The sequence below is a fragment of the Manis javanica genome, chromosome 2 (assembly GCF_040802235.1).
Source record: "Manis javanica isolate MJ-LG chromosome 2, MJ_LKY, whole genome shotgun sequence".
In the NCBI taxonomy this organism is placed as follows: Eukaryota; Metazoa; Chordata; class Mammalia; order Pholidota; family Manidae; genus Manis; species Manis javanica.
This window is the reverse complement of record NC_133157.1, coordinates 49,985,725-50,002,540: the sequence shown is the minus strand read 5'-3', so window position 1 is coordinate 50,002,540 and position 16,816 is coordinate 49,985,725. Positions and strand designations below refer to the sequence as shown.

The 16,816-nt window shown below is 39.6% G+C and overlaps 1 protein-coding gene across 5 annotated transcripts in view; it reads left to right on the top strand.

Moving 5' to 3' along the window:
- The window catches only part of SH3GL2 (SH3 domain containing GRB2 like 2, endophilin A1), a 215,954-nt gene that overhangs the window by 189,399 nt on the left and 9,739 nt on the right, over positions 1-16,816 (top strand). For all 5 annotated transcript variants that reach the window (XM_073228452.1, XM_073228453.1, XM_073228454.1 and 2 more), the window contains one exon: positions 16,308-16,451. In XM_073228452.1, coding sequence (XP_073084553.1) covers positions 16,308-16,451 — 144 coding nt within the window. The remainder of the gene's footprint in view (positions 1-16,307; positions 16,452-16,816) is intronic.

Genomic DNA, 16,816 nt, shown 5'->3' with positions numbered 1-16,816 from the left:
GACTCTCACCACAATTATCATAGCACCAAGTGCCTACCCTCTGTCTGCTCCCAAGACCAGGAGCTGCAAAGGCTTGTGATGTTAGCGCACAGAGGGTTGGGTATTTTTCAAACTGCAGGAACCATTTTACACTCTTGTGGTCTGATTACCTGCTTTCCCAGGATGCATTGTGAGACCTGGGTTGGAGCCTAGCAACACCCCATATGGAGGTGGGAGATGTTTGCCATCCCATCTCACAGGTTCTTGGGGCTGCTGACTGTGTGCATGCCTCAGAGCCTTAAAATATCCCCCTGTTGCTTCCCCACGCAGCAAGGACATGAGAGAGCTCCATAGTCTTAGAGAGAGTATTATGTAAATGATGTTGTTGGGTCTGAAAGCAGCAGGATCCAGTGCTAGAGTTACATATTTCTCTAAGTTAGCAGGCAAATCTTCCTCCTCCTTCTCCTCAATCCCTTTTAGTATTTAACTTCAAAAGGAACTACATAGGTTTCAGGAAATTTACCTGAGTCCCCATTACTGTACAAGTCTTTTGCATTCTTTCATAGCTGTTAGTGTGCAAGGCCTGGGAACATGTTGTGCATAGTGCAAAGATCATCAGAGGGCTCATTTCAGACTTGCAGATGTTCTGAGATGTCACCTGAGAAAATTAGGCTGCTATACAGAACCATCCCAGGGTGCCAGCATGCAGTTTATGCTGGCATGTTAGGTATTACATATATTTTGTTGCCAATATTAAGCCCCAAATCTAAGTTAGTGTGATTTGGTGATTTATACTCATATTCCAATTGCAGTCTTGGTACTAGACTTTATAAATTTAATTAAAATAATTCAGAATTAATTTTTTTGCTCCAACTAAAGACATCATTGAGCCTTGATAGGTAATAAAGAGGTTAAGTGCCTTTTCAGCTCTTCGTGGCCATTTCACTGGCACGGCTATCAGCTATAGTTTTCTCCAGCCAAAAGCAGGGAAGAGGAGAAAAGACTATTTGTTTTGCGCATGATTTCATTACATATTTCACCTCATTTCATCATCACAACAATTCTGTCACTCAGTTCTAATATCTCTTACTTATAACTAGGCATGGAGAGACTGAGGGGAGCACCTTTTCTTCCCTGTAGAGCTGCTGAGTGGGAGACCTGCGACTTGAGCCCTGTCCTGTGTTACTCCTTGGAGAGCGTGTGCCCTTGTGTTGACTAGTAGGAAATGATACGATAATAGATTCTGTCACCAGAAAATACAGTTTTAATTTTTTTTATCTTTAAAAAGAGACTGTGTTTTCACACTTAAATGTCACTTTGGTCCTCTAAATCTTAACAATGTTTGTTCATAGTGTTTGTTATATTTAGTAATTAATTATCCCAAATGAAATTTTTAAATCATCTATAAAAAGAGAATAAATTACCTTTTTGTTTTCCTTGAAGTCTCTATTTGAACTTTTTTAAAAAAATCTTATTTTTGTAAGGATCTGTAAATAGAAACCAAATCTAGGGAGCAGTCTGGCTGTAGTATTTATTCTTGCAGAAATAAAAACAAAGGGATTGAAAAGAAGAATAAAGTTAAAATCTTTACATTGGGGTTTTAAAGTAAGACCTACTGGTTTTGATTTCACCAGTGTCTTTGCAAAGGGTTAGTTTCATTAGTTGAAAATGGATGGTATGGATATCATCTACTCATTTGCAAGTGACCTAGTCCACTTATTCTAGTGGATTCTAATGCACATACGACAAATTTTTAGATTTGAAAGGCATTACATAGGTCAGGTGAGCCAGTCTTCACATGTTCAAGATGAGGAAGCAGGGGTCCAGAGGGGATAGGCAGCTCACCCAAGGTCATGCAGAGGGCAAGCCCTCCCATCTCCTCGCCCCTCGTTCAACTGAGTCTCAGCATCTATCACACCTATTCATCTCTGCATTTTTAAGCTCCTAACAAGTGTAAATATAGCTAACCTGACAAGTCCTAATTTGACCTATTTCAATGAAGATGTAATAAGGCAGAGCCAGAATGGCATTCTGGGACAAGAATGAGCTTTTAACACAGGTAGGATTGAAAATCTGGGTCAGCTTCTTATAGTTACATGTGCTTGGGCAACTTATGTCATTTTTCTGTGTTTCATTTTTCTCATCTGTGTAAAGGAGAAACCAAACCCATCTCTTGGATAATTGGGAGGATTAAAGAGATGCATGTAAATTACACATAGTAGATGCTTCTGAAATCATTGCTGTGGGATAAAATGTGATCCTGATCTTCAGGTTTTCAAAGATATTTCTGAGTATTCAAACCAGATGGTAGCATTTATTGAATACCAGTACAAATCATTAAGCACTTGTCTGCTAAAGATCTCTTTTGAGCAACTTGGTTTGGTTTCTGTAAAGCAGGGAGAAATGACAAACGAGCTAAGCCCCTAAAAGCCATGAAAGGCTTCTGGAAAATTTAAGCCATGTCTTTGGTCTTCTCAGACAGATGCACAGTCTGTTGGTGTCCACTAACAGTCAGACACGAAGCATGACTTAGGATGCTGTGGCTGCCTCTTCCATCTTAGTATGTCAAGTACATTCATCAGCACAAGCCAGAGGTGGGGGTGGGCTCTCCTTCTTCACTGTTGTGACAGACAGATGCCCTGTCAGTATATTTTTTTATTTGAAATTTCACAGTTGAAGAGGAGGAAGCCACTCTCAAGAACATAATAGAGTAGTTTAAAGCAGGCTGTTGTATTTTTTCTTTTTTTTTTACAAAAGGACTCTCCCTAAACACTCCTGTCATGATCATTTGGGATGGGGAGGGAGATGAGACACAGGAGGACACCCTCACTGTTCATCCCTGCCCCCTGCAGAAAGCACTGTGCCCCAGCCCTATGCTCCGATGGGTGCTGGGCCTCTCCTTTCCAGCTTCTTACTCCACAAAGACCACTGGTTTCTAGAGCTGCAGAAATCCTATTTACTACAAACCTTTTAAATTAAAGTGAATGAAACTTGAAAAAAAATACATGATGACATCAGAACTCCATGTTGTTTTCCTTAGGAAAAAGCACATACCATCCTCTGCCATCATCATCTTGAATACCAAATTCCCATAGAAAAATCCGCTTTGCTGTGTCCTCAGAGGCTGGCGATCCACATATCCTGACATTTCATAGAAGCTTACTAGAAAAGAATCTCAAAGACATCTACAAATGTATATTGAAAACTCAGGACCCACTCATATGAGTGTGCTGCATCCTGTGTTAGTGATATAAAAGGAAACTGTCTTTCTCTACACTCTACCCATGGGACACTTGTGACCCCAGATGTGGGTTTTTTTCCTACACTAACCAATGCTCCAGCTTCATCTGGGTGTCCTACAATTCAATTTGATTCAATTCTGACATTATCTACCTGGATTAGGGTCAGGTCATACAAGCTTAAGGGCTCAGTCCCATAAGACTATCCCCACTTTGGGTGCCAATCCCAAGTCTGAGCCTCTGGTACTTCTGATTCCTTTCTTGGGTTTTCTAACTTGCTAGAAGAGCTCACAGAAGTCGGAGAAATGCTTATTTGATGCTTCCTGATTTATTATAAAGGATATGACCCAGGAACTGCCAAATGGAATAGGGCAAGACACAGGGGAGGGGCCTTGATAAATGTGAGAGAATAACTTCTCTTGTTTGAAGCCAACCAGTTTATGATACTTTGTTATGGCAGCCTAGCAAACTAATCCTGACAATAATAAAACATTTATTTCAAATTGCTCCTAAGTCCCCCTGCAACACTCACTTTGGGGGTCTTCATAGGCTCAACCAGACAATTCATATCCCACATGGCTTGGTTAGTACCTCCCCCCAACCCACCTCTGGCAGAGCATTCATTTAGAGGACTGTTAAAACAGGACACATAGCGTGCCAGGGGGCAATGCCATGCATTTTCTTTAGTGGGGTTTTCCCAGAAGTCCATACAGCAATCAGGTGTTATTTCCTGATTTTTCCCCAAGAGACAGCTCAGACTCTACAGAATGAGAACACAATAGATTGCAAGGGTAGAAGAGGCTTAGAAGTCCCATGTCCTCAGTGGAATCAGTATCACTAATACCACTTGTAACCTCTCAGGTCTGAGTAAAGGTTATGCCCCGTTATAAGATTCATTGTTCTTAGGGAAGCCCAGAACTAAGGCTTCCCACTAGGCATTGATCATTTATTAATAATTCTTCCAGTCCAGATGTCGTATATCAGTCAGGAGTCATTTTTACCATAAGCAATGTTGCCTGGTACAGGTGATATTCCACCTTTATCAGGTTTCTGGGGGGAATAGAGTCAGAAAATTAACCCAAAGTCATATTTCTAGAGAAGGAGAAAGGATTTTAACGTTTTATTCATAGTCTTTTGACCAGCAAAATAAGCAAACTAGAAACTTATTGCTGTTAAGTCAATATTAGAGGCTATTTTAACTTTAATCTGCAGAAATAGGGATGGTGGGAGAAGGAGGAAGGAAGTGGGAATGTAGAATTTTCTGAGTGTGTTCTTGTGCCTTTCTCCCTTCTTATCAACTCTATTCCTTTAACTTAGATAGGACTGTCCTGTCCACCCCTGGTGTTATTACACTAGAGGCAACCTTAGTTATTTATATCTAGATGCACCAAATCTTAAGAACTTTCCTTTTGTTAATTATTGTCTGGGAATGCCATATTTGTTTAATTCAGTATAACTCTTGGTTAACACTTCCATGTAACAATTTATTATGTTGAATGTAGCCTCCATTTTATTAAATATTTCTTCAAATTCAAGCACAGTGCCAGGTACTTTATAAGCATCATTTCTGATCCTCACAATAACCCAGCAAGTCAGCTCTGATTTTTACTTTGATTCTGTATAAGATGAAACCATTTGTTTTCTCCCAATTATATGCCACATTTATTTTAATAGGATGTTCTAAGTCTTGGGCACACACATCAGTAAATGGAGCAGACCGGGACCCTACCCTTGGGGAGCCTACAGTCTAGTGGGAAGAGATTGATATACAATAAATATTCAGTGTCTGGTGGTACTCAGTGCAGTGAAGGAAAATCAAGGGTAAGGAAGACAAGGAGTGACCAGGTCCAGGATGGTGGTGTGCTTGGTGAGTAGCAGAGAAGCACAGTGGGAAGCAGGTCATGGGGACTAGAGCACAAAGGACCTTGTCACTCTTCTCAGTCTCATTCTGAATGACACGGCATCACATTAAGGGTTTTTAGGAGGAGAATGACATGATACTGACTTATATTGAAAAATATTCATATATAAAATAGACTACAGGGGGAGAGGGTAAAAACAGAGGCCGGTAAGAACCTCTTTTAATAACCAAGCTAGAGATGAAGGGGGCTCAGACCAGAGTGAGAAGAGGTCTGGTTTTGAATATGTTTTAAATTCAGAGTGGATGGAGTTTAATGACAGATTAGATGTGGGGTGTGAGACAAGGAGAGACACTGAGATGATGATAAGGTTTCAGGTCTGAGTAAGTAGAAGACTGAATGGAGTTGCATTCACTAATATGGGGAATACTGTGGAAAGATCAGTAATGGGATGATGGGAAGTCTAGAGTTTAGCTTGAACATGTTAAGTTTGAGTACCTAAATATCCTAGTGGAGTGAAGTATATACTCGAATACATGAGTCTGTCACACAGTGGAAAGGTCTGGAGAGAGAAATTTGAGAATCGTCAGTTTACTGACTCAAGGAGATGAAGTGATTGTCCAGAACTCAAGCTTGCTTGTCTATAATCTCCAGCATTACCCTCAGAGATGTGTTCTGTGGTCTGAACCCCTGGATATTCTCAATCAGGAGGACAGATGTGGAGTTTTCAGATCTGTTTTTAAAAGTTTTCTAAATACTTCTGATATACATCCAGCTGATAGCCACTGGTAAGGGCCTTTAGACAAGGATATTTTTATTTTTAATTTGAGTCTTGTGGAGACTTTGGGGTTCCCACCTACAACTTTTAGTCCTACAGGAAATTTGATGGAGTTGGAAAGAGAACGCTTTGGAGTCATACAGAGCTGAGTCTGAATCTCATGTTTACCCTGTAACTTAAAAGAATTTGGGCATATTTTCCAGTCTCCCTGAGCCTCCACATGCTAAATTCATGGATTCAGCCCATCCCTTTCTCTACAAATGCAAATGATACAACCAAACTCAAGGGATGGTTGTTGTGAAGATTAAGTTTAAATTGTTTATGTAAATCTCCTGGTTTATGATAGACACTAATTAAAGGCTAATTCCCACCTACCAAATATAAAACCATTGGAGGAAAAGGAAAAAAAAAACTGTAAGATTTTGTTCCATCTTGATTTTGGGGGGAATGTTCTTCCCCTTCTTCCTATTATATAATGTCCTAGCCATCAGGATTCCAGGTATTGTTGGATAAGCTATTTCTCTCTACTCTTTTGGGATCAAGATTCATCTGTTCAGATACCTATTTAGTGCAACCTCATGGATATTCCATTAGCCTTTGTCTTTGTTGAAACTGAAACATTTCCACACTTCCTCTCCAAAATCATTTCTTCTTTCTGTGTTGTTCTTAGATTTTCATTATCATATACCCAGATATCCACTCTGGAGGCTTGAATGAGAATCCACTTAGATTCTCAGCCTCGGCTGCATGTTAGAATCACCTAAGGGACTTTAAAAACAGTCAATGACCAGACCCCATACCAATTATATGAGAAATCTGGTAGCGGAACACAGGCATCAGTGTTTTTTTGTTGTACTTTTTATTGATCTATAATATACAAAAAAATGTCATGTTCAAAATGTAAGTGGATAGCTTAATGAGTTGTAATGGACACTTCTGTGTAAAGGTACTTGGTGCAAGAAACTGAATTATCAATATCCCAGAAACCGCCTTCCAGAAACAAGCTGTCTTGATTTCTAACACCATACAGGTTCACCTGTTTTAGAATTTTACCAAAATAGAATCCTAGAACATGTACTCTTCATCTGGCTTCTTTTTCTCTGCTTTATATATGTTACTGGGGTGTGTGGGTGTGGTTCATTCTCACTGCTGTATAGCATTCTTCCATGAGAATATTGCACGATTTATGTGTTCATGTGATAAACATTAAGGTGTTCCCATTTTCTGGCTATTTGGAATGGCCCATTTTTGTTCCTGTCTGTTACACATGTACAAATTCTTGATGCATATATGCTTAGAGGTGGGGAGTTTCTGGGCATAGAATATAACTCTTTAGTAAATACTGCCAAATTATTTTCCATAATGTTTTAAGAATTTATACTCTCATCTAGTAGTATTTAAGAGTTCATATTGTTCTACATGCTCTGAACCCTTGATATTTTCTCTTTTTTTTTCCACTTTAACCATTCTTGGAGGTATGTTTCAATGTGATTTTATATGCATTGCCAAAGTAAGTAATGAAATTGAGCCCTTTCAGAAACTCATTAGATATTTGGTTAGCTTATTTTATGAAATGTCTGTTTAAGTCTCTTGTCCATTTTTAAAATTATCTTTTTCTTAATGGTTTTTAGGATTTCTTTTTAATATTCAGATACAGATCCTATTTTGGATATAGATATTGTACATATCTTAACTCGCTTTGTTGGTTACGTTTTAACTTTCTGATGATTTCTTTTGAAAGAAAGAAGTACTGAATTTTGACACAGTCCAGTGTATAGATATTTTCCTTTATGGATAATACTGTTTATGCCATATTTTAAGAAATCTTTGCATACTTTGTAGGTCATGAATATGTTCTGCTGTATCATTTTCTGAAAGTTGTACTGTATTTCCTTCCATAGTTATATCTGCAGTCCACCTGGAATTGATTTTAGGTATGCATAGCCTTTGAGGTGAAGTCAAGAGTCAGTGTTTTCATGGAATCTAGTTGACCCAGTACCAGTTTTGAAGGAGATCGAGTGTTTTAAACCCCACCCCCCAGGTGATTCTGATGGGCAGCCAATCATGCCCTAATACAATCCCAGGTGCCCCTCTTCTTCCCCCTCAAACTTAATCAGTCACCTGGTCCTGTTAGTGCTACCCTCCCAAGGACTGTAAAATCATTGCTTTTCCTAAAGTTCACCTCTTTCCCCCTCCATTCCTTAGGGGAATTCCCCTCCATACCATCTATTGTGGTATTCTCATAATTGATCTACCTACCTGCCTCCAGTGTCATCTTACTTTCCTTAACTGGTGATGAGAATCTTTTCCCCAAACCTAAATCTGATTTAATTTGAGTTAAAGTTCTTTTAAAGGTCTAGATCTTAACTCCATCAGAAATCTTTGATGAGAATCACTGTCTTCAAAACAGAGTCTAAGTTCCTTAGCATGAAACTCAGAGCCTTTCACAGTCTTGTTCCAACTTTGTGGCCTCTTCACCTAACCTACAGACCTTCTGAAGTTTCCAGATATACCAGGCACTTCCATGTGCCTTTGCTCCTATTCTCCAGATGGCTAGAATGGACTTTCCCACCTTACTGCCTGTACAGCTTCGCTCTTCAAGAAAGTCCAGCTTAAGTGTCACCTGATTCATGAGCCTCCACAGCCTTATTCGTCTAGGTAAAATTCATTGCTCTTCTCTATGATGTGAGGTTATGTATTACAACCTCCCCCACAGTGTAACCCCTGTCCATGTGTTATGAGAGTGAATGGTGTGCTCTCTGACTCTCCAACTAGATAGTTAAACTCATTGAAAGCACAGACTGGGCCTTGCTTCTCTAAGAGTCTCCCCAGCATAGCTCCTCTCACATAGTAGGTGCTTAATAAATACTTGTTTTGTTCATTTTACCACAGGAAAAAATCTTTAAAAGGCAGATTTCTGTTGAAAGCAATTCAACCAGGCAGTGCAAATTCAAAATGTTTCTATATTGGAGGATACATAATTGTGTCTAGTGTAACCTACTTACTGGTTTTTATTAGTTTGGACTTTCTTAATTCCTTCAGCTAGGGCTTGTAATTTAGCTCAAGAACCCTCTTTTGTGGGGGACAAGGGCATATATTGTGATTATGGGAGATTATGTGATCAGTTTATCATTTCACACAAAGCAGTTTTTTATGGCATAATTTAGAGATAAATTTCTTCCAAAGAGCAGTATCAGTAAGAGTGAAAGGGAAGTAGGACTCTACTCAATTGTACTTTATGAAAGAGAGTCATGAGAAATGAAAAGGCTCACATTATTAAAATCTAATTATTAAATCTCAGAATTATTAAAATCTAATCTTTAAGGGAAACATTGGCCAGATTGCCATCAACATGACTTGCTCTTCCAAATAATCCTGTCAGATCACAGTTAGGGTGTAATTGGGTCTTATCAGCAAACTTTAGCTCCATTTCAGAGCACAGTAGGAGATTATGGTGCTTTTGAACAGGGAAGGCTTTTCTAAGGATTAGTAAAAAATGATATATATGCGAAGAATTTTATTAAAAAACCAAAACTTTAAATGAAATAATTCAGCTCACAATAAGTAAGCACCTATGCTCAGCCTTGTGCTAGAATTCAGTAGGACTCAACATCAGGAAACAGACATGCAGAAAAGAGAGAATAAAGTATCATGAGAGGGTACAGTAGAAGACATAAAATGAGGAAAGGTGTCACATACATAGCCGCAGTAGAGGTAATGGGTGATTGAGGAAGAATGCAGAAAAGGTGTGCCTCGTGTAGTGTTGGGCAGGTAGACAGAGAGAGGGAAGGCCATTCCAAGAAAAGAGACAGTTCTAGCAACTTCAGGAAACTCCAGAAGTTTCTTATGACTGAAGGCCAGGGTGTGCTTTGTGAAGTCTTGTATCTAAAAAGAATCACCTTAAGTATGGGAACTTGTAAGAATTTTAGGAATTATCCAACCATCTTTTTTCTCTACTTTTTAATGGATAAGTATCCTTAGACTCAGAGAGGTCAACAAACACACACAAAACCACAGAGCGAACTTCCTGGCATTCCTGGCACTCATAGAAATAGCCAACATTTATTGACAGTTTATCATGTGCCAGCATTGTGACATACATCATATATCATTCAATATGTACATCAACCTAACCCAATGAAGGGGAGGTACCATTTTACAGATGAGGAAATGGAAGCCTCCCCCTGTATGAGCCAGGTTTTGGACTCAGTCTGACTCCATGGGTCAGACTGACGCCTGGGTCAGACTGATGCCTGGGTCTGTGTCTTAATCTCACTTTGTTAAACTGGTGTTCTTTTCATAACTAGCAGTTAACCCCTACAGTTATCCTTTTTTATGTCTTTTCTGAAAACACAGATTTTCAGAATTAATATGTTATTTATAGTTAATTTTATTGACTTATTTTCAGGACTTTGTCAAGGATATATCATAACTTTTTGTCAGTTGAGATATGAGACTGTCATACATTGTGTCAGGTCAGTGTTCAATTGGGGAAGGAAAACCATTGTAGATATCATGGAATAAGAGATATATTAGATATATTATAGGAATTAGAGCTTGTACAGTGGTGGGAAGTGGGTAAATAAAGGCCAATAAAGCAGAGTTGAGGGATCAGAGAAGGGTCATCTTGACCCAGGTGATGAACTTAGACTAGAATCTGGAAGGTGGGCAGGTCCAGCTGGTGGAGCAGAACTGCAAAGGGTTGTTGGCTCTTCAAGGTTAGTACCTCTGTGAGTTTGCAACACAAGGTCTGGGGTAGCCCTCGTGTCACTGCTGATGAGCAGAATTGGCATTCAAGAAGAGTCAGACACAAGTAGCGAAGAATGAGGATTAGCTGAAACCCATTTGCTCCTCTGCATCTATCCGTCTCTCACCTACTCTACCCAGTGACAGCCTCCAGAGTGTTAGGACTGCTGCTCCACCTTCTCCTCCTGGAAAATCTGTCTCCTAGCCCAGGGCAAGTCAAAGGGAGAAATAAAGTGGGAGAAACCCGTTTATTGCTTATAAGCAGTCCACTTCTGCTTGCACATGTCTCTTTAGACCCAGCTGCAAAAAGGGACACCACCCAACCTCACTGGTCCAGATATGCCCTTTCTCACCCTTGTAATCACCTATTGATATGGAGATGGCTACTTCTCTCCACCCCTTAGAAACACCTATTGATTTGGAGATGTACTAAGGCCAGGGGAGAGATTCTGGAAATGCCATAATTTTACCCACACCTCCCAAATCTCAAACAGCCCTTGCTCTGGACCAAATCTAACTCAGAAGTGTTAGGAAGGCATTTGGGGAAATGTAGTTTCCTGTACAGCCAGGTTGACAGTAGACTACTCCCGCACACATACTCAGCAGAGGAGCAAACATGGAAGGGGAGGCAGGAGCACTTTTCCCTGTCCCCAGACCTGTTGTGCATCTGGGCTAGTTACCCTTTTTGCTTTTCATCATTGAATACTGAGAGCAACCTTATAAATGAGAGATTTTTTAAGGATACGCAGCTAGCAAGAATTGGAGCCTGGACTTTTTCCTATGTTTGTATGAGCCAAAGCAAATGTTAATTATAATGCATTATGCTGCTGTCTGTGAAAGACAAAATAAATATTTTAAAAACTAAGACTTAGCAAAAGTACTGAGTTGTCCCAGTGGTTTACACACTGGCCAAAAAAGAAACTGTCGTTTTTAGCCAAGGACAAAACAATGGGAGTCCTTTTGGGGAATAGATCGGCCTTTTATGGTTGTTCTAATTTTGTTTCCTGCCCTTTAAGGCCATGGGATAAATTTCCTTCCAGAAATCAGCTAGATATGAACTCATCAAGATGTTTCCTTTGAAAGGCCTTTCCTAATGGCAGTTCACCTGTTAGTCTTTATTACATTTTCTCTTCCCAGCCAATTTTCTTTGTTCTAGTGGACATACTTTTTAGTAGAAACTTTTGGTTGCAAGACCTTGAGGTTAGAGCAGTGCCCAGATTGTCAAGATACTGGGGGTATTACTTACCCAGTTCAGCCACTAACTTAGCTCCTGAGAGAAAAAGAAGTAGTAAATATTTTAAATTTAGTTTTTTATAATGGAAGTAATACATGTACGTAGTATAAACAAATAATTGTACAAAGCTTTTTACAGAAACAACAGTCCCCTTGGAGTTGCATCCCTTCCCCCATTTCCATTTCCCAGAAAGAGCACCGTCAAGATCCTTTTGGCTGTTTCTCTGGTTCTTTTCTTCCTAATCTTGAAGCAGTATCCTTATGTTGCTCCCAGCTTGGTTTTTCAGATTTAGGTGTTTTCTCTTTGATTCCCATATTGGGAGATGAAAATTATTTGCTCTTTCCCTATATTCCCATTCTTCCACATCCTTTCCCTTGCTCACAGCCAGTATTTTTATGACATAATTTCTGTTAGATCAGTATTCAATATTTATATTTTATGCCCTTATAAACTTGTACAAAACTGAAACATAGAATAATGTGATTATATATTCTTTCTTCTGCAACCTTTCCATTTTTCCTGGAGTAAATAATTGTTTTTCATTTCTCCACTTTCTGTGAACCTTTCACTACTTCTTTCTCAAACCATCTGCCACACATACAAGAATTCCCTCTCAGTGAACTGAAACATGCCAGGTGTTTATCATCTTTGAGATATCTGGTCCTGCTGTCTTAGTTTGGGTTTCCAGTGAAGCAAACTATGAGGCAAGGATTTGAGTACAAGTGGTTAATTTGGGAAGTGGTTCTCAGAAATTCTGTTGGGAGAGTAGGGTAGGGAAGGAGGCCAATAAAGGACGCATTGTAAAGCGAGGTGTAGTGGTAGACAAGTGCAGCCTGATCTCACAGGGCTCATAGAGCACCCAAAGCTCCCTTGTGGCTCACGGCTCCCTGAGCTGCACATACTGGTCATGTGTAGTGTCAGCTGCAGTTGCCCTCTGACCTGACGCACAGTGACTATCCTGAGATCTCTCTTTGTCATCACTTTCTCTTTTTTCTTTACATTGGATCCCTTTCTCTAGGTCTTACACCTGTTCCTTTTCTCACTTTACACCTTCATTTTGATAGGATGTCTCTTTCATTATCTTGGGAAGAAAAATGAATTGAGACCTTCCTTGTGTGTTTGAAAATGTCATCATTCTACCTTTATGTTTCACTGGTTATTTGAATATAGAATTGTACATTGTTTTGCCTAAGAAATCTGGAGTCATGGCTGCATTGTTTTCTAAGGAAATTTATTATGTTGTTCAGGGTTTTCTCGTGTTCAGTGACTTTCTAATTCTTGATGCTTTGCATGTAACCTATTTTTCCTCTCTGAAATGTTTTAGGAACTTATCTGTTTTCTAGTGAAATTTTGTATTAATGGTCCTTGGTGTGGACCCTTTTATTCATTGTGCTGGGCATTCAGTGGACCCTTTTAATCTGGAAACACATATCTGTTTCCTACAATTTCCTCATTTGTTTTATCTCTCTCATGTTGAAACTTTTCTTCAAAATCTGATAACAGTGACTGTCCTTTTCCACTTAGGTTTAGGATAGTAAAGCTGTGTGGGGGTGGATGGCTTATTAACTGTCATAGCTTCATTCTAGGGTGACCAGCCTGGGGTATTTCCAGCTTTGAGTGTTTTAGGTCTGTTTTCTTGGGTTGGTTGTGTTCTCCAGAGAATAATCTTTTAGTCCCCTACCCGGAAGGTACAAACCTGGCTGCCAGTTCTCTGGGGGACGAGTAGGGGAAGTGGGCTGGTAAGTGTCACCGTTCACTATGTGGACTGACCCTCATGTCCTAGTTCCACTGTGGCATCCCATCTCAGCAGGTCAGGTATCTTCTCTTTTCTCTTTAAAAAACAATCTATTAGATTGCCACACCTTTTATTTTTCAACAAATGAAGCAAGTTTTCTAGTTCCCACTCTATTATACTTCAAAACGGTGTTCAAGCACATGTGAGCAGAGTCTGCTTCTGAATACCAGTACCATTATATTCTACTAGTTCCCAAGATAGTCGATTGTTCATTTATTCTCCCTTCAGTAGACATGTGTCAGACATCACTGTGCGCACAGCTTCATGCTAACCCTCTCTGGGAAATAACAGAGATTGACATACCAGGATCCTGCTGTCATGGACCAGGGGAGAGATTGTTCTTCAGAAGCTGTTTCTGTAGTAGACCTGGTGTGGGCAACTTGAACGAGGATAGTGAAGGTTAAAGAGTAGAGATGGGGGCATAGTCAGAGAGATTGTAATAATTTATAAGAAGGAGTAAAGCTATGGAAAAGAATAAGGTAGTGTGAAGGAGAGAAGTTAGGCACCTTTAGAAGAGAAGGATCCTTAGGGGTACTTCCAACTAGGTGAAGCAATCTAGACTGAGATTGTATTGTAGGAATTCTAGTGTCTCTTGAATTTGTATTTTCCAGTCTTATTCTCTGTTTCTTAAAATACTACTTTTAAAAAAATAGGCAGACTAATAGAATTGGTTCTCTTCCCCCTTCTCATGAAAATGTAGAACATAACCAGATGTTCTTAAGTAACTTGAAGAAAAGGCTTTTCATAATTGAAGAATATTCAAAGTGGTGGATTTGAAAACCAGCCACAGTATATTGAACCATGACAATTACTTCTGATAATTGTTTTTCAGAAGGCAACTTCTAACAGAACCAAGATACAAGCATAAATCAATAAACCAACTTTTGTAAGAGTAATAAATCTTTAGAGTGTAAAATGGTCACAACAGGATTTGAAAGGCTTAACTGCCATGTGTAGTTTCATTACTCTGTTTCTTTGATCTCCATTTATCTTCTTTGCTTCCATTCATTCTGTACTTCTTACTGTGACATTTGCTTATTTCATTTTTATTTGTGCTGTTATTATTTCTTCTCAGTGTTCCCCCAGTACCTTAGCCGTCACTGCATTGGTCATGCTGCCGCTGTCTACCTGACATCTCACTATACTGTGAGCACCTTGAGGGCAGCGACTGTGTCTTTCCTGGATCTCAGATGTGGCTTATTGTAGAAAAGCCCTTAGAAATATGCTCTAATATTGTTCCCTCGAAAATGTAAGATCATGTGGCATTTTTCAATTTTTGTAATTTAACATCTATTACACAATTTTCTGTGAAAAGCAGAGTAAAGAAAATGTGAACTTTATGTTTCTTTTAGTTACCACCAGGCTTTGCCTATGGTCTTAACCTCACTAACTGCTACTCACCATGTGGTTCGAAGCCTAGAGCTGCTTCCCTCCTGAATCCTTTGCAGTGCCCAAGCCTCACAGACAAGCAAGGGGGGGTGCCACACTTCTGTGACTTGTTATAATCCTTCAGCGCAGCACCTTGTATATACACTTCACTGCAGTTGCTTTTAAAACAGACACTACCCTCTATTCACTGTAAAGTTTGTAAAGACAGGACCATAGCTGCCTTGTTCATTGTAATATCCCAGCACAAGGTTGGGAGGGGGTCATCTTATGATAACTCCTCATTTCCAGTTTCAACCTTTAAAACTCAAAGTTTAGATAAAAGCCTGGTAGAAACAAATGTTCAAGAGTAAATGTCAGCCACTAAATGTTGGAAGTGCCTTTCCCTGTGATACTATCAGGGGTTTCCCTGCAGGTGGGGTCCCGGGCACAGTCCTAGGTTAATGTACAGCCCCAACTCTAATTTAAACAACCCTGAAGAACCTGGTTTCCTCACATCAAGTAAATCATGGGCTTTAACAGCATGTTAATAAAACTGTTTCTTCTTTGAAAACTGGAATTGCTTTCTAGGCATCTTTCTTTGTTTTATAAAAATAAAAGCAAGAAAGGAATTGAAATGCTATCATTGTACACAGAACTAATTTTCAGAAGCATTTATGTGCCAGATAAGGGATTAAGTCTGTTTAATGAACACAATATTTCTGTTCTTCATGGTCCTGTTTACTGTGAGAATTTTAGTTGTGAAGTGATTTTGAAAATAGTTCTATTTTATGCATAGTATAAGTGAAGCGTGGCACAAGGCCCGCAATGTTAAGAATTAACAATTTCCTGCTTTAGTCCATAGACTCGTAGAATTTAAAACTAGAATTCTAAAACTTAGAGATCACATGACCCAGTAGTTTCAAAATGCTTTCCAATGGATCACCTGGCTCCAAAGAGGTACTGCCTGGGTCCCCCCAATAAAGAAAGGACCAAAAGGGGCACGGGCAGATAGGGACCACCACACGGGGATGGGATCTTTACCCTGAAGAGCTGTACCTTTCCTGTTAAGCTCCTCATAAGATTTTGAGAGAAAGGGAGAGTTTAGTGATTTTTAAAAAATGACTACATATCTATCTATGGACCTTCTTCCACATCTCATAGATGAAGCCAATAAAGCTGGAAAGGTGAAGGTGTAGTTTTCAGTAGCCAAGTTGGTATATACATGTATTAAGGCCTGATTCTCCCTCCAGTACTGTTTCTACTGTATCACATTGCCTGCTTTGAAAGTCGGTTATTTCTTTGCCTCCAGCTTCCAGAGCTAAACTCAGCATGATCAACACTATGTCAAAAATCCGCGGCCAAGAGAAAGGACCAGGCTACCCCCAGGCAGAGGCGCTGCTGGCAGAGGCCATGCTCAAGTTCGGAAGAGAGCTGGGAGATGATTGCAACTTTGGTGAGGAGAGAGTGCTTCCTCACGTTCAATTCTTTCATTTGTCCATGGGGATTTCTGTGCCAATAAGAAATGCTGTAGGAAATTATTAAAACTATTTTACAGCTTGATTCTGTTTTAGATCCTGTAAACATGGGCCAAGATTTGTTTTCAGAGTCATTCCATCATTTTTTGTGTGATTTGTCATAGGAGTTTCACCTATTTTCCTTCTCTCTGATGAGATTTCAATCTTTGCAGTAGCCGGTTGACTTATCCAGATGCCTGGACACTCATTATTGAGTGTGTCTGGCAGTAACTGAGTATTGGGGCAGAGGGGACAGTCACAGTCAGCATTATTCGGCGCCCTGTCCCATGAGCTTTCTCTTTGA